Below are 22,695 nucleotides of genomic sequence, written 5' to 3'. Positions count from 1 at the left end.
GGTGTGGTGGTGAGGGAAATAGGGAGAGGCTGGTAAAAGGGTACAAACTTTAAGTTATAAGATGAATAAGGTCTGAGGATCTAATGTAAACATGGTGACTATAGTTGATAACGCTGTATTGTATAATTGAAATTTGCTAACAAAGTAAAATTAGTGTTTTCATTAAAAAAAAAAGTAAATATATGAGGCTATGGATGTGTTTCTTAACTTGATGGTGGGAATCTGTTCACAAAGCATGCATGTATAAAATCACCATGTTCTACACTTTAAATATATCACAATTTTAAATATCAATTATACCTCAAGAAAGCTGAAAAAAAGAAGATTTTGTGAACTCCAAATTCCAAGGAAATGAGATGTAGGCACAGTTCCAGGGAGGGAGGTTCTAGACATATGTCTGTCTCCCTGCTAACAAGAAGTGAGCTTGTCGATGGTCAGACCCAATTGGAGTCATCATCTCGTTCCCATCGTCCAGCGCAGTGCCTGCCTTAAAGGGCACAGGGTCAGTGTGTTGATGTTCCAGTTATGGAAGTAGGAACAGGGAGGATGGAGAAACAGACTTTCCTCCTTCATAGTTCTGTCTGCCGCATGCTGTGCAGAGCTCGGGTCACAGGTTGATCAGACATTCTAGTGAGTCTGTGTCCTCCCTATACTCATCTCAGTACTGAGCTCCAAGAGGAAGCTACTGGGTAGAGGTCTGGTTGTGATGCACACCTCTAAGGCCACCTGTACAAAGAGCCACTTCCTCCTGCTCTGTTGGCAGAAATAACAGACCCATGAGTCAAGTAACTGATCATTTCTCTGTTGACTTAGAGCCCAGAGACTGTGTCATTCAGAGGTGACCTTCATCGTGAGGGTACATCTCTCTCCTGCAGTTAATATTGTCCTCAATCTCCATCTTCTCCTGTAATCACCTGTAAAGGATCTTCCAAAATGTGATTATTTTTATTAAAAAATGAAAAAAATCAGTGTTTAGTTGGAGAATAAGAACCATCTAGAAAATATATATTTATATATATGTGTATTATCTATCATGTAATTTTTTGGATATGAATTACAGGTATTATGCAATTATGTAATCATATACAGTGATGTATATAAATGTATATATTACAGGTACTATGCGCTTGTGAGGGCTGGTTCAATAGTCTCTATAAGGCTGTTGCCTTCATCTGATGCTGAAGCTTGAAGTCTGCAGAGCAGACAGGCAGGAAGGGAAGATGGGTGTAAAGAGGGGGAGAGTGAGGACAAACTGGAACCCTTGGGGACAGACTGGAACTCATGTCAGTCTCTCACTGCTCCCAACTCTGACGTCCTCCAGGAAAGGCTGGTGTCCTTTGTCACAGAAGGAAACGCACCTGGAGCTGGGAGCAGAAGCAGGGCCCCACACCAAGGAGGGGAACCAGCAGGTAAGCTACCACCGCTCTGACCTCCAAAGCATCCATACCATGGCAGCTTCACTCCCACCTTCCAAATCCCAGGCAAGATGTCTCCTGTGGCCCACCCTAACCAGATACCTACAGCCTAAGCAAGCTGACATATTACAAAGCCACAAGGTAGTTCCTGCCAAGGTTTGATATAGTGAGGCAGTAGGTATGCAGATGTTTGCTGCATCTCTGTGTAGTCTCAGATGTATGTTTGAAACCCTTTGTAATTTAAGATGTGAATCCATCTACATTCATCGTAGAAACTCTAAGAAAATGATGTCAAAACCCACCCCCTTCCAAAAAAAAGTCGACTTTTTGAAACCAGTTAAAACATTATGTAAATAATAGCCTTTCCAGTGAATAAATTAACAGGCCAGGTGGAAACGATCCTGGTGATTCCAGTTTCATCTGTCTTCTTAAGTGTTTGCAGAGTAATGCCATACCTTAACATTAGTAGAAGAGATGTAAGATAGGTTTTTGCTTGAAATCAGATTCCCGGGCACTCATTACACAAAATTAAACTGCAGCTGTTACATAGAATTAACTGTGTAGCTTGTAAACCTAAACAACTAGACAAATATTTCACATCTTCGCCGTTTTGCTACACTTTGTGTTTGAGCTGGAAAGAACTGCAAAAACCTATATGTTAAAAAAATTGTGTATTTCATAATGTGGAAAGGCTGAAACAAAATACTAAATAATGTTTGAAGCATTTTAATAATTTTCATTAGTTTCAACAGTTAAGCACATTCACAAAGCTGACTTTGAGATCATGTTCCGTTAACTTATAAACTACCAAACTATAAACTAAAATTATAGTTAAGTAAAAACAGTCCAAATTAAAGCCACCCTATTTTATTAGCAATTAGGAAAAATAACAGACACCAGGTTTTTCAGTTCTGTGACCTGCTAGGCAATCTAGGCCCTTGTTTCAAAGTGAAAATAACATCATTCTGCTGCTGAGAACATGCTTTCTTGAAGTGGGTTGATTGGGTAAATTCTGCATGTCTGTTTTTCATTTTCTCTAGTTACCATGCTCCCCCATTTGAAAAGCCTCCAGGCCCATCTCGTTGTTCTGTAATTCTGACAGTGGAGATATAACATTTTGGTATACATCCTTTCACTGTTTTTTTTTTCCACGAGGCACATATTAAACAGGACCCATTTAAAAATGAGTTGCTTTGTATGATATTTACATGACGACTAAACTAGGGAAATTTTTGAAAACATTTTTTGTTTTCAAATTATACTTACCAGTAAAATTTGGAAATGCTAATGTTTCTACAAAACTTCAACTTTGAAAAATAACCCCCAAAATAAAAAGTGCTAATTCACAAATACGTCCAAATGCCCAGAGTTGCTGTTACCTGCATTCAGAGTAGAACACTCGCTCCCTCCCCCAAACATCCCAGATCCAAACAGCATAATTAAAACTTGGTTTGAAGAAAGACCTCAAAATATTGTTTCATTTAAGGATTACCAGCTGACACTTTTTGAGTGTTAAATAAAGAGAGATGGCTCCTTTTGACTGCTAGTTAATATATATTGACAGAGACTCTGAAATTAGGTTCCTAAGACTGGATTAGAAGAATGAAAGGTCACGCAATTGAAATGGGCAAAAATAATTTGAATTATACTTTTGAAACCATAGAATCAACACAGTTCATGAATAACTGACCACCATTCTATGTATGGAAAACATGTGGCAATTTATCCTTTTGTATATATCGTCCTCTAAGCAATTTCCCCAAGATGTTCAGAACATCAGTACGACCCGATGCCACAGTGTCCCCTGGGTGCTCCAAACAACCCCTCCAGTGATTATTCCCATACAGATGCCCTCTTGAGTGACAGGAGAGAAATAAGAGAAACCCACAATCTTTACCTAGATGGGGTGAGGCTGCCTTTGCTGCTCTGATGGGTGATGGGTTGCTTGGTCAATTAAAAGCTCATGACCATTATTTAAAAAGCGTCATCATTCACATTGTTTGTCCGAGGTGTATGGCGGCTAGAGCCCCGTGGAAAGAGGGCTACAGGATCACGTTGAGTTATTTAAAGGGTTCCCCCTTCAGAACTGTTGTTGGGATGAAGAATCCTTAGCTGGGAAGGGCCAATGGAGTGAACAGAAATATCAGGAGGATCAGAGTGTCCACGTGGTGCGGCGGTGAACGCAACATGTGGATTGTTTTAGGAATCAGGGCTCTTAGGTCATCAGTTTTGGCCCGGAAGGCCCCCTTGCTGGTTCCTGGGAGACTCTGTCATACACCCAGGGAAGCTAGAGGTGGGGAGGAGCTAGCCTGATTCCTGCCAGGATGGCTGGGGGATGAGGAGAACATGAGGGCGCAGGTGTGTACCCGGCGGAGGGGATGAGAGAGAGAGAGAGAGAGAGATGGCCGTGAAGTGACACAGCTCCACTCTTTGGCCCTTCCAAAAGAGTGCTTCATTTTCAGGCTGGATTCTCCCGGTTTCTCATCTGAAAATGACCTTTATGGGTTTTGTCCCTTCAACATGACTTAATATTCTTCAAATCAGTACACTTTCAAATGTCTAATAGCATCATTCTAAAGCAGCAATATTGAAATCAGCTTTGTGCTGCTTTTATTTTCCTGACTCCTATTAAAATACACTGTTATCAAATTTAACAATGTTGACTCCTGTCCTAAAATCATCTTGAGGCCCCCCTGTAATACATGTGCCACACTTTGAAAAGCTGCTCTCCCACAACCTTCCACAAAACAGGAGTTCAGAGTTGTTAAGCTACTTAGCAGGATGTCAGCAAACCCAGGAGAGGCCAGAGCGCTGTGAACTTGGGTGTTGGGATAAAAAGTGCGAGGTTTTAAATGGGAAGATGCCTTGGGTTCCTCCCAGGACTCCTCAAGCCCAGGGTCAGCCCAAGAGAACAGCTCGAACCTGCCACCTGGAAATCAGCCTAATGAGAATTTCCTGGCTTGAGATTGCCCCGCCCTAATGAAAGTCCTGTAATGGGACCCCGAGCCTCGCCTCAATGTTCGGGCAATTCTGGGTGTAATTGGCTCAGGTGGTATCAAATAAGAGCCAGGAAAATAGTGGCTGAGAAAGGGGAGAGGGGTACGGAGAAGGGGGTGGGGGAAGGGGTGGGGGGAGGAGGGGAGGCAGGAGATTGGGTCAGAGCTGGCAAGTCTCTGATAGCTTGTTTTTCTAAGAAAAAAAGAAGCCTGAAAATATGTCTGCTTGTCTCAGCCAGCATAGCAAGTCTCTTTAGCATTAGGGCCACCACAGCCTTGCACTTTTTTCTATCTTGTACTGTTTACTTTAAGTCTCGTTTACGGCAACCTAACACCCAGCAGCAGAAAACACATAAGGAAGCGTGACTTTCCGCTGGCTAAAATCTGTTCATAGGCATTTCAGACTCAGATAAATTTCTGAGAAAATCCTAGCCTGATGCTCAGTAAGACCAGAATTCTTCCTAAAAGCCCTCGGTCTCCAATTTGCTTTCATGCCTCTACCTCACAGAGGAAAAAACCACACCCACACATCAGCACATGATGAGAAAGGTGTCTTTATTGGATGATTTTTTTAAAGGCATTTTTGTCTGCTGACTGTCTTACAGGAGTCATCAGGTCAAACCCGCCACCAAAAAGTCATTGATGACTGTCTTATGACCTCACTAAAACAATGGGCAAATCGCAGAAGCATTTCGGGGGAAATTAGTAAATAAATTAGGGGGAGGATGTGGGGTATCCCAGTTCCTGGGGCTTTGGAGGCCTTCCAGCTGATTCTATCTCCATAGTCTGGGCCCTTTAAGAATGTACCATTTCCTGGAATTCTAGAACAGAAGAGGTGAGAACAGGGTCAGTGGGGATGGCTTGGTACTTTACAGAAGTGCTGTGGCCAATGAGAGTTCTGAAGAGGAAAGGACATGAAGAAAATTGTCAGATGAGGGGCATGGCCCCCTCCCAGGGCACAAAAGGAAGAAAAGGTGTTGCTGACTGCGGTCCAGTCTGCAGCGTTCCATCTTCCTGCCTAATCTAACAAACAGTCTGTGCTCACTAAGCTTTTTGTCTGGTCAATTCAGGACAGAAATGGGAGGTTTTCTTTTTCTGTTAAGTAGCTACATATTGCATATTTAGGAAACATGTAATAGAGTGGGACTTTGAAGTAACTTTACTGAACTCTAACCTTACCCCCTCAAATTTATATGACTAAAAGATAATAATAATAATGTGTGGCTACTACAGACTGAAATTGAAAACTGGGGATTTGCTTTATATTTATTGGTAAGCTTTGCTTATTTGGAAGTCTTTCATGGCTAGGTTTAAATAAATCAGTCTTCCCTTACCTAAACTGTTGATATTTTTCTGAGCTAGCTATAGAAGGTGCATTAACTCTCATGTAGTAAGTTATGGTGGTATCACTTTGAATAGGTTTTTAAAATGAGGATCTAAAGTAGTAGTTTTACATTTTAATCAGAAGCACTATAAGGGCCACACATAAGTTCTCCTGAGTTGACATGCACAAAGCAGGTAAAAAGCGTGGAGGCAACATTGCAAACTCAGATGTTTATCCCCACAGCCATGCAGTTATGCTAAAATTTGAATAATACAGGGCTCTGCACACAGAAGACTGCACAAATTATGATTGATTTATTTGTTCTTTCATGTTGCCTGCTTGGTGGGCTAATGACCCGTAAAATGTATTTGTTTAAGCCCTTGAAAGCTTTCCCACCCAAGTCAGTAGGCTCTTTGGTATGAGACATATTTGAGACTGTCAATCCTTCCCTTATTCAGAGAGATGTACATCCCACTGGTGGAGATTCCTTACATTATTTTCAAGGTGCATCAAGGGTGTCTTGCAAATAACTGGCCAGGCAAGTAGCTAGTACCCTGGCCAGGTGAAGGGTGTTTTCTGGTTCATAGACAGTGACCAGTGGGACCAGCTCCCGTGGTACCTCCCAAGGCATCATGCCAGAGTCTTGACGTAGATCATTTGCATCCTCACTTTAGTTCTGTTTCACAGATGAGAAGATTGAGGCTAAGCAAGGTTGAAAAAGGGGGATTTTAACCCATATCTTTCTGATCTCACGGCCTAAGCTCCCCACCCCGGACACTGCCTGAGCTAAAGTCTCTCACGCTGTGTGCAGGTGTGAACATACCATCAGCCCCAATTTTCCCATCTCCATCGTTGTCTGCAGCTGCCATCAAGGACTTGGTTTCTGACTCAGTCAGTTCTCGAGCACCACTCTCAAACTTCTGGAGGAAAAACCTGCAGGATGATAAAGACTGAAGGGAACGTTTGGAAAATCCACACACTTCTGTGCTTACCCCTTTCTCTTGAAGCAAACCATCTGTTCCCAGCAACTGCAATAATCAGTCAAGATTTTAGCAAGCAGGGACTTCCCTGGCAGTCCAGTGGTTAGGACTTCGCCTTCCAATGCAGGGGGTGCGGGTTCCATCCCTGGTTGGGGAGCTAAGATCCCACGTGCCTCGGGGCAACCAAAACAGAACAGAAGCAGTGTTGTAACAAATTCAATAAAGACTTAAAAAAAAAATCTTAGCAAGCAAAGGTGTCCTTCATTGTAGAAACTAACGGTGGGCATTTTGTCTTAAAATGTATTTTCAGAATTTTGTTGGTAAGTCCATTTGCCAAAGAAGACCCCTAAGACTAATGAATTTTTGCACCCGCAGCCTGCGGTGCCCACATGTAGTGTTTTGTGTGGGTAGATGTGTGGCCGACCGACTCATGTTCTTCCCTTTCATGAGACTCTGCTGAGTAACCAGCATCAAGGCTGGACTTTGAGGGATACGGAGGAGACGGGCCCCCACTGCACCGCAGTGCCACCTAGCAATGTCGGGGTGCCAGCAGGGCTCAGGACAAAGCTTACTTCAGCTCTTCTTCATCCAGATACCCACTCTGGTCGTTGTCTAGGAAACGAAAAACATCCTTCACCTGACTGGCTGACATCTTGGCGAGGCCCGATGTCTGGAAGAATTTTTGGGGCTCAAACGTGTCCGGGTCTGAAGAACAGAGAATGGGTTATTCTGATGCTCTTTGGATTGCATTCTGTCTTTGGGCCAAAGAGCTGACAACCTACATTATTCAAATACTTTTCATAATGTCATTGAGCGACAGGGATGCTCTAGTAAAAAAAAAAAAATTTGAAGACAAAGTAGGACTGTGACTGGACCGAGATTTTGAGGCAGCCAAGGCTGGATGGCTTTGTGATACCATCTCTTTTCCCCTTTCCCAGCTTTCCTCCTGCACTTGACTTTGCCCATCTTTCCTTCCCTCGCCTCCTCTCCTACTGTGCCTCCCCTGCCCTTTTTACCGGCTGTGTGTCCAAGATGCCAGCATCACTGGTCTAATTGGTGGGAAAAATGCAATCATGGGATTCAAACAGGCTACATGGCATCCAATGATTCCTTTTTTCACATTTAGTAAGTTTCTTTTACTTTTCAGAAATGTGATCATATGCTCAGATTTCATATTCCTATCATTGTAGTTGCCTAGTCAATAAGTTTTTCTCTGATCCCATGCATTTCCAGCAAAGTTCACATTTTAATTTTGGTAGCTTTTCGGTAGGTAAGAATACGTGAGAGAAACCCACCCCTGCCTTGTTTCCACTTTACCTTGGCACTCCTGCAGGGCTGCTGCAATGTCATCAGCGCTAAGGACATCTGTGATGCTCATTTTCCACCTGTTCACACAGAATGAACGAGATGTGGTAAATAGCAGACAGAAGCATCCACATCTGGGGGGACTGCATCCCCGCAGCCCCACAGAAACTGCATATTTGTTGAAAATTTTTACAATGTGATAAACACAGTATTGTATAAAGAGCTGGGACAGAATATTCAAATAAAAAACAAATACCGAAAAGATCCCAGTCCCTTTGTCTCCGTGCCCTCTCCTGAATATACTTAAAGATGAAATTTAAAAATACAACCTAAAGAACAATTTGATTCTGTTTTCTTGTTTTAAAAAATTATATTTACATCATCAACCACTTACATAGGCATCTACAAACCATTCAGAAGTAAACCATATTACAAATGCAATAGCATTTTAGTACACCAGCCAGAGAAATGCGATGCTGCAAATTCTGCTTAGGCAAGGATAGAGCTTGGGCTGCTTGCAGATCTTTATGGAAGGGATGCGATCTGTCCTGAAGGATGGGAATCGACATCAGAAACCCATCTAGTGGAAATCAAAATCCATCCATGTGTCAACTCCCTGGGAAAAGAGACTCTGAGCGCAGCGAGCACCAGCCTAATATGAGTGCGTGTGAGAAAGGAGGGTCTGGGGTCTGGTTAGGTCCATCAGCTACTCACCGTTTTAGATTTTCCTCCAAGAAGAATCAGGAAAAAGAACTGAAGAAGCAAAAACACAGATGCGCTTTTGCTGCCTTACTGACCTACCTTATATAGGATTGAAAAAACGATAGTAAGAACCTCTTAGATTTCCTTTTCAAGGATCAGGTGGACGTAGCTCAGATGTCTTGCTTTACTAATTAAACCTCTTTTTTTTTTTCTATTTATATCTCAAGGGAATGTGGCTAGGAACAGCCAGTTTTCAAAAACAAACCTCAACAAACCTTAACTAAGGTTTCAATTCTGCAAACCAACCCTGCTGGCGAAGTGTAAAGACACCAGAGGCCTGGTAAAGAGGAGACAGTGGTTGAAGTGAGATAAACACACCTGGGGGTGCTCTGTAAACTGAAAAGTGCCCCCCTGCCAGATGTATGCTGTTGGAGGCTGTACAACAAAGTGATTCAGTCCCTGAAACTGTGGACGTGTGAGGCCACTTCAGTCAGGGCTGACAGACTCACCCGCATTGGAAGCAGAGAGTCTTAGGCACTGGACTGCCAGAGAAGTCCCTATATCTGTTTTTTAAATTGAAGTATAGTTGATTTCCAATATTGTGTTAATTTCTGCTGTACAACAAAGTGATTCAGTTATACATATATATATACATTCTTTTTTTTATTTACTGGCTGCATTGGGTCCATGTTGCTGCGTGGGCTTTCTGTAGTTGCGGAGAGTGGGGGCTACTCTTCATTGCAGTGTGCGGGCTTGTTATTGCAGTGGCTTCTCTTGTTGCGGAGCATGGGCTTTAGGCAGGCGGGCTTCAGTAGGTGCAGCGTGTGGGCTCAATAGTTGTGGCTCGCAGCCTCTAGAGCGCAGGCCCAGTAGTTGTGGGGCATGGGCTTAGTTGCTCCGCGGCATGTGGGATCTTCCTGGAGCAGGGCTCGAACCATGTCCCCTGCATTGGCAGGTGGATTCTTAACCACTGCGCCACCAGGGAAGTCCTTATCATAGGATATTGAATATACTTCTCTGTGCTATACAGTAGGACCTTGTTGTTTCCATTCTATATATAAAAGCTTACATCTGCTAACCCCAGCCTCCCACTCCATCCCTCCCCCAACCCCTTGGCAACCATCAGTCTGTTCTTGTGTCTGTGATTCTGTTTCTGTTTCATAGACAGGTTCATTTGTGTCATATTTTAGATCCCACATACAAGTGATATCATATGGTATTTGTCTTTCTCTTTCTGACTTCACTTAGTATGATAATCTCTAGTTACATCCATGTTGCTCTCAGCTGTATCTTAAATTGCACACACTAAAAAGGAGGAAAACCACCAAGCATTCCCAACCCCATAGCTAAAATTTGCAGAAAGTATATGAGGCCAGCACTTGAGACCTCATGGTTTTTGTTTGCTTGTTGTTGCTTTTGACTTTCAGCGAACATTTATTGAGTCTCTATGTGGCTGTCACTGTGCTAGACTCTTTTTTAAAAATTGTGATAAAAAAAACCCCACATAACATAAAATTTACCATCTTACCCATTTTTTAAGTGTACACACAGTATAGTAGTGATAACTACATGTACTTGGTTGGACGACAAATCTCTAGAACTTTTTCATCTGACAAAACCGAACTCTATACCCAAGAAATCCCCATTTCCCCTCCCCCGGCACCTGTCAACCACCATGCTACTTTCTGTCTCTTAAGAATTAGACTACTTTAGATGCCCTTTAGAAGTGGAATCATGCAGTATTTGTCTTTCTGTGACTGGTTTCTTTCACTTAGCAAAGTGCCTTCAAGGTTCATCCATGTGGCAGCATATGACAGGATTTGCTTCTTTTCTTGAGGCTGAATTCAAGTTTTTTAAAAGTCAAAACTGATCCCGTGTTGCAATCAGAATTATTCAGTGGTTTTTTAGGGAAGGGCCTCAGACTCTTCCCCGGGGATGCGATCTGGACAGCCACTTTCAGTTTGCTCCCAGATATATTCCCCAACCTCCCCACCCACACTGTGGTACTTTTGCTAGTGTCATCAATGAACAGTTTCTCTCAGGAACACCTACAGCAATTTTTTTTGCATTTTTATAAGGTTTTTTATTTTTAATTGAAATACAGTTGATTTACAATGTTATGTTAGTTTCAGGTGTACAGCGAAGTGCTTCATGTGTATATATATATATATATATATATATATATATACGTATACGTATATATATATGTATATATAGTTTTTCAGATTCTTTTCCCTTATAGGTTATTACAAAATATTGAGTAGAGTTGCCAGTGCTACAGTAGGTCCTTGTTGTTTATCTATTTTATTTATAGTAGTGTGTATATGTTAATCCCAAACTCCTAATTTATCCCTCCCCCCTTTCCCCTTTGGTAAGCGTAAGCTTGTTTTCTGTGTCCCTACAGCATCTCTTTTTTAAAGAACTTTTATTGAGATACAGTTGACATACAATAAACTGCATATATTTAAAGTGTACAAGTTGATTTTTTTTTCTTATTAGTAATGTATATGTGGCAATCCCAATCTCCCAATTCATTCCCCCCCCAACCCTCCCCACTTTCCCCAGTTTGTGTCCATATGTTTGTTCTCTACATCTGTGTCTCTGTTTCTGCCTTGCAAACCAGTTGATTTGTACCATTTTTCTATATGCCACATATGTGTGTTAATATACCTACAGCATCTCTTAAATGACCAAACCTTGGGTCAGCATCGTTTCTGTCTTGCCCACGTGATGTTGCCTCCGTGCCTAGCACACCCCTGCCCTAGTTATGTGCTCGGAGATTATTTGATGAATAGATATATAAAAACAGCAAAAAGGAACTTGAAAACAAGATTACCAGCCAGCAACCACTTGCCCAGCCTTTAGAAAAACAGTTTCTGAAAATGTCTCAAGAAATTAGGTTGCTGACATTAAGTTGCCATAGAAACTGCCTGAGTCCTTTCTGTGGAAGGGTTTACAGCTGTCTGTAGAGATGAAGACATTTTTAAAAAATCTGCTCATTTAAATGAAAACAACACATGGGTTAAACCAATTTTCTTGCTGTTTTTCTGTGGAAATGAACGATAACAGAGACCCAGTAAATGTGATGTCTGAATCAACAGTGTAACCAAGATGATGACTTGAACTCCACCATGTGTGATCTGGGGGTCAAAATGTTGATTCACACAGAAGGACAAACACTGTATGATTTCACCAATATGAGGTATCTGGAGCAGCCAAAATCATGGAGACAGAAAATAGAAGGGTGGGTGCCGGGGGTTGGGGGAGGGGGAATAGGGGGTTAGTGTTTAATGGGGGCAGAGATTCAGCTTGGGAAGATGAAAAAGGTCTGGAGATGGATGGTGGTGATGGTTGCACAAGAGTGTGAGTGTACTTAAAGCCACAGAACTGTACACTTAAAATGGTTAAAATGGTAAATTTTATCTGTATTTTACTGCAGTAGAAAAATGTTGATTCAGTGATCTTCCTTATTTTGGCCACCAATTCACAACTGCTCCGGGCAAGAGTAGAAGGAAGCTTTGGAAGTAGAAGGCCTTAATTAGAGCCTCGATCTGTCGGTTATTAGCCGTATAACTCTGGGCCCCATTTTCCTCTTGTGGGAAATAGGAGTAAAGCAAGTGTCTGCTCCGTCAACTTCCCCGAGTTCTTTTGAGGATCAAGGGACCAAGTGCAGGTCTGCAGGTGTCCAGAGAGGTCTCAGAGTCCCCTATTGAATCCCAGCCCTGTCCTGGGATTGCAAGAGTATTTCACTTATGTATCCATTCTACGCGATTGGTAGGGACTTCCCAGAGTGGAAGGAATGGGTGCTGGGATCAACTAGCAATGTCTGCAGTGGGGAAGACCAGCAGCAGGGAGCAGGGAACTTGGTGATTCTGGCCAGGCTGTGTATTTGGACTTTGCTACTGACAAGGGCCCTCGACTCTCAGATCACACTTCTGTCTCTCTTATTTAATGCTGTCCCCAGTTATCTGTTTCAATCCAAATCCCTGGTGTGCCTCTTAATCACGCAGATTTCCTCTGCTCTGAGCCCACACACCTGCTGATTGTGTAACTCTGTGATGTTGTCTTTCCAGCCACACTGGCCTGACCCATCTCCTGACCCATTGGCCTGTCCCGGGTGTCACCACTGCCTGTGCCCAACCCCAGCTGCCTTGCTGGTGACTAATTTCTTGGAAGTGTCTGAGGCCTTTTCAGCGTGTATGAGGCTGTAGATAAAAGCACAGCTGACCTACTTCCATACTCTCTCAATGAATGTCACCTTCTAACGTTTCTCAACTTCATCTTCTCGCCATGCCCCACTGTCACCACCCTAGTCCAAGCCACCATCATCTCTTTGGGGAATAATTGCAATGAACTCCTCATTGGCCAACCCTCATCCACTTGAGTTCCCCTTCCAACCTAACTGGGCAATCTTTCTAAAAACCCAGCTGTGTTAGTTTCCTAGGGCTGCCCTAGCAGACTGAGTGGCTTAAAATCTGTTGTCTCAAGTTCTGGGGGCCAGAAGCCCAAATCAAGGTAACAGCAGAGCCACGCTCCCTCTGAAGCCTCTAAGGGAGGATCCTTCCCTGCCTCTTCCAGCTTCTGGTTTTGCTGGCAATCCTCGGTGTTCCTTGGCTTGTAGCTGCATCATCCAACCTCTGCCTCTGTCATCACATGGTCTTCTTCTCCCTTTGTGTCCTCTTCTTATAGGGACACCAGTCATAATGGATTGTGTCCACCCTACTTTAGTATGACCTCATCTTAAGTAATTACATCTGCAATGACCTTATTTCTAAATAAGGTCACATTTTGAGGTATGGGGATTAGGACTTCAGCGTATCTTTTGGGGGGGGGGCACGATTCAACCTAGAACTTCAAGCATATGGCTCCCCTTTCCTCCCTCCCCCCTCTGCCACCAAACTACAAGTCCTTCACTGGGTTCCATTTACTCTTGGAATAAAGACAGAAGCCTTTCCCCTGGCCTTGAAGGCCTTGCCTGATCTGTCCCCTGCAGACTTCTCCAGCCTTATCTCACACTATCTACCACTTCAGTCCCTCAAGTTACCCTTCCACCAGCCATGGCCTCTTTGTACTGTTGTCTTTGCCTGGAATACTCTTCTCCTTCCTCTCACCTTAGGTGTCTCATACACAGTATTTATATCTCTGCTCCAGCATCATTTCTTCCAGGAAGCCTTCCTTGACTCCCAGATCAGGTCAAACCCCCCACTTCACAGGCGGTTGAACCACTGTGCCTCTCTCTTACAGCAAAATCACAGCCGCACGGTCCCACTTGCTGTGATTGCTTGAATAGGGTCTCTTGCCCACTGGACAGTAAGACCCACGAGGGCAGGGGCAGGGTCTGTGTTTGTTCAACTCTATTTCCCCATGTGGACATAAACGAAGACAACCAAATAAGAGCAGGCAAGGGCTATTTATTCAGAGCGTCTTCTAGCAAGGGAGTTGATCATCATCATTTGTGTTTGGTAGGACCTAAAGGCAGGCAGTGGAGCAGGAAAGCTTTATAGTGGGGGGAAAAAAAGGAAGCCTCAGATATGCTCTGATAGGAGGCTGTCAACCAGGGGAAACCAGAGGCCGGCTAATAGAAGCTGGACATCCGATGTGAGTGCATTGGGAACGTATTTGGCTTTCTCTGATTGGTCCTAACTTGGAAGCAGCAGCAAAAATGAGGAAAGCTGTCAGTTAGTAGTCAAGTCCCCATTGTTATAAGCCAGTTGTTACAGGTGTTAGTTTGGCTTCCTGGATTCCTTGCTGGAGATAGTGGTCTGACTTCTGACAAGTCTGACTTACAGGCTGGCTTCCTGAGTGGTGGGTCAGAGTTCTGTTTCCACATGTGCTCTACCATTGTCCATTGTTATATTTAGTCTCTTACCAGGACCTTGTCACATTGTGAATATTCAGTAGATACTTTGGAGTGAACGAACCTGAGCAGGTCTCTTATCCTGAGCCTCAATTTCCCCCTTTTATAATGGAGATAATACAACCTACTCTATAGGTTGTTGACAGGGAAGCCACATGAAGCACCCGGCACTGGGCCAGGCACTCAGTGAATGAGGAATAAATGGTGGCTGCTGTTGTTGCCATTATTGCCTTTTTTTTTTTTTTTTTTTTAATTTTTGGCTGTGTTGGGTCTTCATTGCTGCACGCAGGCTTTCGCTAGTTGTGATGAGCAGGGGCTGCTCTCCATTGCGGTGCGTGGATTTCTCAGTGCAGTGGCTTCTCTTGTTGCAGAGCACAGGCTCTAGGTGTGCGGGCTTCAGTAGTTGCAGCACGTGGGCTCAGTAGTTGTGGCTCAAGTGCTCTAGAGCACAGGCTCAGTAGTTGCCCCACAGCATGTGGGATCCTCCTGGACCGGGGATCAAACCTGTGTCCCCTGCCTTGGCAGGCGAATTCTTAACCACTGCGCCACCATGGAAGTCCCCATTATTGACTTTTTGAAACAAAGATATTCCAGGTAAAACTCATCCAAGGTGCTAGAAGAGGAGAGGGCAGTAACTGGGGGTGAGGAGGTCCTGAAATATTGATGATGTTTTGGTTCTTGATGGGCGGGCTGGTTACACGGGTGTGTTTGTTTACTTTATGGAAATGCATCAAGCACTTTTCTGTACAGGTGTTTTACTTCAATAGAAAGTTTACTTTTAAAAAATGGTTGCTACTCACCCAAGGTTGAGCAGAGAAGGATGGAGGGTCCTGCCCTGTGACTTTGGCCTTGAGGTGTGGTGGGTGGAGGAGATGGGATCAGGCATTCGCCAGCTGCAGCCTCTCTCTGTCCTCTGGGCTGAATGATCACAGGATTCTGCAGGACTTCTACCAGCTGAGACCCAGATGCTCTGCTGGGATGCTTCCTGTGTTCATAGCAGGGCTGTGATGAGAGATGCTTGACCAAAACCAGGCTGTGCCCTCTGAGTGAGGAAAACTACCTCAGAGCTAAGAAAGAGAAGTCATTCTGGCCCCCAAAGGAATCAAAATATGGCACCAAAAAGTATGCCGCTTGGACTACTTTGGGCTGAAGGCAGTTGAGTGACAACACATGCAAGAAGAGTTCTGTGCTCTCCCCTTATCTGCCTAAAGCAGGCTATAAATTTCCCACAAGAAAAGTGCTTTTCCTGTGCTAGGGAAGGGAGAGCAGCTCATCACTGGAGGTGGAGAGTTGACGCCAGGTTGAGTCTGCATAAACAGACCTTTCTAAAAGAACCCTTATCTTCCGTAGTTCCCCATGTATTTCCTAGTGACTTCCCCATGAAGCTCAAACTCCCTTTCTTTTGTCTAGTCACTTCTCCAGAATTTACCATCCTTTGTTAAAATGGTATGTAAGCCCCCAAGTTTAATTGCTTCTTTGAGTTTCACTTCTTTCCTGTAAACTCCCATGCAGGTAAAATAAAATTGTACCTTTTCTCCTGTTAGTCTGTCTTTTGTCAGTTTAATTCACAGGGCCCATGAACTGAACCTATGAGACTGGAGGAAAAGTTTTTCCCTCCCTGATAGCCCCATTAATCTCATCACTCTGTGTTTTTTTTCTGAAGAGCACTTACCATGGTCTGGAATTAACTGGTTTACTTTGTTTGTGTGGAATCTCCTGAAAATTAGAGACTGTATGTGTGTCCTATTTACCCTCAATCCTCAGGGCCTGGCACTTACTGGCACCAGGGGCTCTAGCGGTGGAGAACAGAGGTCCTGGCCTCACCTGGGAGACATGACTAGTCATAAGGTGGATCAGGTGAAGCAATGGCCAAGGTGGTTAAAATCATCCCTCATTTTCTGTCCTTCCCCATCTAGTCTGAGTCTCAGTTGTCTTACAGGACTAGAGCAAATTTGAGGACATTAAGAGCTGCGATTCTTAAATGTTGGTGATTAAATTCCAAGGCCCATGGAAAAGCAACTCCTGAATGACAAGTTAGAAAACCTGAAAAGACCTGAATTTCAACATTTAGTTGATGCCTCTGTATAGTGATATGGCGGGAAATCTAGAGTTATCAGAGTATGTTTATTTATAAATGAGGCATTTCTCTAGCAGAGGATTTCCTTTCCCACTCAAAGAGACTTGGCAATTATCTGTTCAGTAAGTTTACACGTGGGAGCTTCGAACAAGCGCCTTAGAGTGGGGAAGATGCTGTTTGTTACCAAAGGCTGTAAAGGGTCTTAGAGCTGAATGAAAAGGACAGCTTGCAGGTTTTGTAGCTGAACGATGAGTTGTGAGTTAAGGTCCCTGTAAGCACACAGCCCGTGTCTATAAGGGCTGACCTCTGCTTAATTTACAGTTTTTTATTAAATTGTGGATAGGACGCATTCCTCATGACTTCCTATTGGTATGGCAGCAAAATAAGGCTTATAACTACCACGGGCTACATAAGCTGTGGGGCCCAGAGCGAAATGAAAATGCAAGTTTCCTTGTTCAAAAATTAAGAATTTCAGTGTGGAGGCTGCAGCGCATCAAGCAAGCATGGGGCCCATCCAAGCGCAGGGCCCTGGGGACTGTGCAGGTTGCCCAGCCGCGAGGCCAGCCATTCTCAGGACTCGTGTTTGGACAGCTTTGCCCGGTTGACCAGCATTATGTCATCGTGTCGCTTAATCATTGCCACAACTCTCTGAAGTGTTATTATCCCCACGAGGAGAAGGGAGGTTAAGAGATACTCCAGGTCAAATAGCTATGTAAGTGGCAGGGCCAGAAATCATCCTTGGGCTTTTCCTTGGTGCCAACTAAAGAGCTCCCAAGAGAGTCAGGCTCCGTGACTTCCACAACCCCTTCTTCCCCGTAGGAAGCTATTAGAGGGTCAAGTTTGCCTCAATCCACTAGACTCTCCAGCGCAGGTGAATGGTTATCATAAGCCACCCCTCACCTCCCCCTGCCCTGGGAGAGGGTCATGTTGAGTGTTTCTGAAGCGTTGCTTCAAGCTCGGGAGCTGGCGGTTGTTTGGGAAGCTGAGGGGAGTGGGGCAGGTACCCACCTGTTCCCCTTGATGATTCACTTCAGATCCCGTGTCATGTGTGGACTGGATGGATTTCCTTACGGGGAATTTCTTTTTTTTTTTTTTAATTGAAGTATAATTGATTTACAATATTGTGTTAATTTCTGCTGTACAGCAGAGTGATTCAGTTATACACATATATATTCTTTTTTTTAAATATTCTTTTCCAGGGCTTCCTAGGTGGCGCAGTGGTTAAGAATCCGCCTGCCAAGGCAGAGGTCACGGGTTCGATCCCAGCTCCAGGAAGATCCCACATGCCACGGAGCAACTAAGCCCGTGTGCCAAAAAAAAAAAAAAAAAATATTCTTTTCCATTATGGTTTATCATAGGATTTTGAATATAGTTCTCTGTGCTATACAGCAGGATCTTGTTGTTTGCCCTTTCCATCTATAATAGCTTGCATCTGCTAACACCAGCCTCCCACTCCACTCCCCCCCAACCCCCTCCCCCTTGGCAACCACAAGTCTGTTCTCTGTGTCTGTGAGTCTCTTTCTGTTTCATAGATATGTTCAATTGTGTCATGTTTTAGATTCCACATATAAGTGATATCATATGGTATTTGTCTTTCTCTTTCTGATTTGCTTTACTTAGCGTGATAATCTCTAGTTGCATCCACGTTGCTGCAAATGGCATTATTTTGTTCTTTTTTATGGCTGAGTAGTATTCCATTGTATATGTGTACTTAGGGTGAATTTCAAAGGACAAGACAGGGATCAGTACTTTAAGATATGATAACATTAGGATAGCCTGACTTAGCATAACATGTATCTGGACCACACTTAGGATTGTAAGTACTCATGTGATACTTGGCTAGGCTGCGGCACATTCAGTAAATGAATGAACAAGCCACTAGCCTGGCTTGTATGCAGAGAGAGAGAGTGAGTGTGTGTGAAGGTTAACTGCAGATAGAGAAGAAGAAGGGAAGGAGAAAAGAGAATGGAGAAGAGAGAAGAGAAGGAAACACAGGCCCTCCTGTCACCTGAGCCCGGGTGATTTGTAACTAAACATCCACTTGCCCGGCTGACACTGCTCAGGCCCCAAGAAAATGCTTCTTCACATCTCTTGCTCTGTGTCCTCAAAACAAAAGACAGTTGTGCCTAAAGATGTGGAGGCTGTGCCTCTCCGATCCCAGAGACAGGGGACAAGGGAGGATTTGAGTGGCAGGAACTTTAGGAAACAAATTTTTAAAAAATAAAATTAAGTCGTCAAATCCTTTTTCTCAGATACACTGAATGTGATAGATTCTCATATAATAAAGTATTATTTCCTGGTAGTGCTGAATGTCTGTTTTTTTCCTTCTCTTGGTATTTTAATTTGTATTATAGTTACAGTTAATTTGTATAAAATAGTTCTGGAGGTATTCACAAAGTAGCTTGTTATTTATAACAGTTGCACGTGGTGACTAAGGAAAATTTGCAGTATTAAACAACACGTTATTTTTGATTTGTGTACATATAGGTCTAGATGTAATATGAGAGAAGTATGATATCAATTTTTTATGTTGGCAACTAGTTAGACATTGAATATTAGAATTGTGACCTGTCATGTTTAGAAAAATTTAGTAAGATTTAGTGAAATCCAGTAAATATTTTAAAACATTAAAAACTTTCATTTTACTTAAGTCATTTTGATTAAAAATTTGGTTTTCATTAACTATAATTCATATTTTACCTTTTATTTGTAATAGTTGACTTATCTCACGTACACAGTGAGATCTCTGGCTCTCTGTGATGTACACATTCATTTTATATTTATTATTTCTACACCAGTAATATTTAATTAGCCAACCCATTAATTAATAACTTTTATTACTCATGCCACTCATGTAATATGTACTCCATAAAAATTTATTGCGTATAGAACAGACTCTGTACCAATATTTTAATAACCTGTATTATAAGTTCTGCGATTTTTTTTTCTTGCATCTCTTTTCTACCTTAACACAGGTAACATATAAGGAAATCTATGTAGTTTGCATTTTGAATGACTTGAATATCCTTTAGTTCCACTTTGGTTTGACACATAGAAGCACTCCTAGGTCTCAAGTATTGCCTGTTTTAGAAGCCTCAAGTCCCTAAGAGGAAACCCAATATCAAGAATTTGAAACAAATTAACTTGTGTGGAAGGAATGTAAAGAAAACAGTAGTTTTGTGAGAGAGAAAAACCTGGCCTCTGTTCACCCATGCCAGGTAGAAATACAGAGACAGAGCTTTGGAGGAGTAGAAAGGAATAGCTTTATTACTTTGCCAGGCAAAGGGGAAACACAGTGGCTAGCGCCTCAAGAGCTGTGCCCCCCCTCCCTGGGGAATAGGGAGAGGTCTTACAGTCGGGGCTCGTGGTCAGGGGTAGGCGATAAGGACCAAGGCAGTGACAGTCCTGCATTCTTCTGAGGGGTTGGTGGAGAGCTAAGTAGGAGTCAGCATTATCACCCTTCAGGTCCAGCTGGTCTGGGGTCTACATGCTTGTGGGCAGCATACCATCGTTAATCATAAACTTCTCCCACCTGGAGGGGGCTCAACTTCTGCACCATAGCTCAAAGATATTGTGTGCATTGTTGATGGGGAAACAGGACCTGCCCCAAGACTGCTCTTGCCTGTTTCTCCCTGGTCTCCTGCACCCCCTCCCTTCTCTGATTAGCAACTGCTTGAATCTGCCCACTGGAACTCAGGGAAGGTCATGGAGGCTGAAGGAAGGCTGTTTCCTATAGTCAAAGAAATAGGGGACACAGAAAGGCTTTGCGCCCAGGAGCCCCACAGGGCCCTGCTCAGTATCAATTTGGCTTGAGCATTATCAGAGGAGTATGTTGAATTGCAATGAAAATTTTTGATGTGCTGTTTCAATTTTCAGTAGCAAATCAATGTGTGTGTAGAGGATCTTATTTAAAAGTTATGCATTGCGTAAATGCATAAGAGAAGTGATGTTCTAAGAGCTTGGGTGAATTTCTCAAGGTCAGACATCTGGAAGAGTCAGAGGAAGGGTGAGCTCCTATGTCTTCTGATTGTGTATCTGTTCAAGGTCATGTCTAGATAAGAACATGAGGGCCCCCGAGGCTTTAGAACAATCTCCTAGATTTGGACCTGGCGCTGATGTCTGCAGTCTCCAGAACTTCTGGTTGACAATGCCCCCTTCCTTGGAATTTCTCTTATTGGATGGCTTCCAGGGTCTGATTCTCAGGGGATATCTGTCCAATTCAAGGTGTCCCCCTCCCCACCCCCACCATAGCACCTGCATGTTAGGGAAGAGCAGACAGATAAGAAGAGGGTGCCTGGAGTGAGAGCTGTGGCCTCTTTCATTGTGTTGGATTTTGTTGCGATTTCTCCTTAACTCACTTAGTCTCCATTAAAAGTTACCTGTAGCCCATCAGTAAGTTGAGATGGAGATGCTCACATTTCTCGTTCATGAAAAAATCAGCCTCCTAAAGCATTTTGTTTCTTTTCTCCTCTAAGATTTCATATGTGCCTGAGAGTTTGGGGCTCTCCTAATATTTTTTGCCCTTGGTCAAAAACAGATACATTGGTCAAATAAATCACAGAGTTGGTCAGATAGCAAAAACTTCATGGATAGTTTTTTTTTTTGATATTCTTTATTTACTTATTGGCTGCATTGGGTCTTCGTTGTTGCGTGCGGGCTTTCTCTAGTTGCAGTGAGTGGCATATGGGCTCTAGGCATGCAAGCTTCAGTAGTTGTGGCATGTGGGCTCAGTAGTTGCGGTGCACAGGCTTAGTTGCTCTGTGGCGTGTAGGATTTTCCTGGACCAGGGGTCGAACCCATGTCCCCTACATTGGCAAGCGGATTCTTAACCATTGCCAGGGAAGTCCCCAAGGATAGGTTTTTACTGAAAAATGCTCAGAAACTTCTTGGCAAGAAGTCCTCGAGTATGGGGGATCTGGGGGCGGCCCCACTGCTGACACAGGCTGTGTTGTAGCAGATGGTGGTGGTTGTGATGGTTGTTGCTGTTTTTTATAGGATAGGAGGGAGGATGTGCCTTGGGAATCCCGATTCTTCAGTGGAGGAAGCTGGAGTGGAAAAGCTGGGTCATATAGTAGTTTTAAGACACTGCCAACCCATTTTCCAAAGAATTTTAAATTCAGGAGACAAAACATGCTAAAAAGTAACCTAAGGGACTTCCTAAATGGCGCAGTGGTTAAGAATCCGCCTGCCAACGCAGGGGACACCAGTTCGATCCCTGCTCCGGGAAGATCCCACATGCCGCGGAGCAACTAAGCAACTAAGCCCAAGTGCCACAAACTACTGAGCCTGCACTCTGGAGCCACAACTGTTGAGCCTGTGTGCTGCAACTGCTGAAGCCCACGAGCCTCGAGCGCGTGCTCGGCTACAAGAGAAGCCGCTTCAATGAGGAGTCCACGCACCACAATGAAGAGTAGCCCCTGCTTGCCACAACTAGAGAAAGCCCGTGCACAGCAACAAAGACCCAACACAGCAAATAAATAAATAATTTTAAAAACATTAAAAAAATAGATGAATAAAATGTACAAAAAAAAGAAAAAGTAAGCTAAGAGCCCAGGAGATCTCACCAGCACTTGAGTGACACACTCCTGTTCACACGGAGAAAACAACTCCAGCAGGGAAGAGAATTCCAGTCCCTTCATATCCTCACCAACACTTGGTATGGCCGGTCTTATTTAAAATTAAGACGTTTTCATTGGTTTGCTGTGGCATCTTGTTGTGGGTTTAATCTGCTTTCTCCTAGTGACTGTGATGTTCAGCATCTTTCCAGTGTCTATGCTATGAACTGACCGTATCTCCCCAGAATTGATGGGGCCTTTGGGAGGTGACTAGGTCATGAGGGTGGAGTCCTCATGAGTCCTTATAAAACAGACCCCCCAGGCATCTCCCTTGCTCCCTCTGCCATGTGAGTACAGAGCTGGGAGGTGCTGGCTGTGAATCAGGAAAAGGGTTCTCACCAGACACCAAATCTGTCAGTGCCTTGATCTTGGACTTCCCAGCCTCCAGAACTGTGAGGAATAAATATCTGTTGTTTAAGCCACT

General features: G+C 43.6%; 2 protein-coding genes across 4 annotated transcripts in view; one reads left to right on the top strand and one right to left on the bottom strand.

The window, feature by feature from the left end:
* The window catches only part of LMTK2 (lemur tyrosine kinase 2), a 168,642-nt gene that overhangs the window by 8,186 nt on the left and 137,761 nt on the right, over positions 1-22,695 (top strand). For all 3 annotated transcript variants that reach the window (XM_057695466.1, XM_057695465.1, XM_057695467.1), the window contains one exon: positions 1,322-1,409. The gene's annotated coding sequence lies outside the window, so the exon portion shown is untranslated. The remainder of the gene's footprint in view (positions 1-1,321; positions 1,410-22,695) is intronic.
* On the bottom strand, positions 5,207-8,093 carry LOC130829198 (oncomodulin). Its single transcript, XM_057695474.1, has 4 exons — positions 8,033-8,093; positions 7,288-7,420; positions 6,559-6,668; positions 5,207-5,232 (listed from the first exon to the last, which is right to left on the bottom strand). Exons 1-4 carry the CDS (start codon positions 8,091-8,093, stop codon positions 5,207-5,209), a joined length of 330 nt encoding a protein of 109 aa, XP_057551457.1.

Source organism: Hippopotamus amphibius, chromosome 9 (assembly GCF_030028045.1).
Source record: "Hippopotamus amphibius kiboko isolate mHipAmp2 chromosome 9, mHipAmp2.hap2, whole genome shotgun sequence".
In the NCBI taxonomy this organism is placed as follows: Eukaryota; Metazoa; Chordata; class Mammalia; order Artiodactyla; family Hippopotamidae; genus Hippopotamus; species Hippopotamus amphibius.
Note: the sequence above shows the minus strand (reverse complement) of the source record. Positions and strands in the feature narration are given on the sequence as shown.

What these genes read in the sequence shown, in the direction of transcription:
- LOC130829198 (XM_057695474.1), bottom strand. Translation starts at nt 8,093, where the DNA reads ATGAGCATCACAGATGTCCTTAGCGCTGATGACATTGCAGCAGCCCTG. An exon ending in AGCCCTGCAGGAGTGCCAAG is followed by an intron (nt 7,421 to 8,032) that starts GTAAAGTGGAAA and finishes TCTGTTCTTCAG; the next exon opens with ACCCGGACACGTTTGAGCCC. An exon ending in TGGGAAAATTGGGGCTGATG is followed by an intron (nt 5,233 to 6,558) that starts GTATGTTCACAC and finishes CTTCTGTTCTAG; the next exon opens with AATTCCAGGAAATGGTACAT.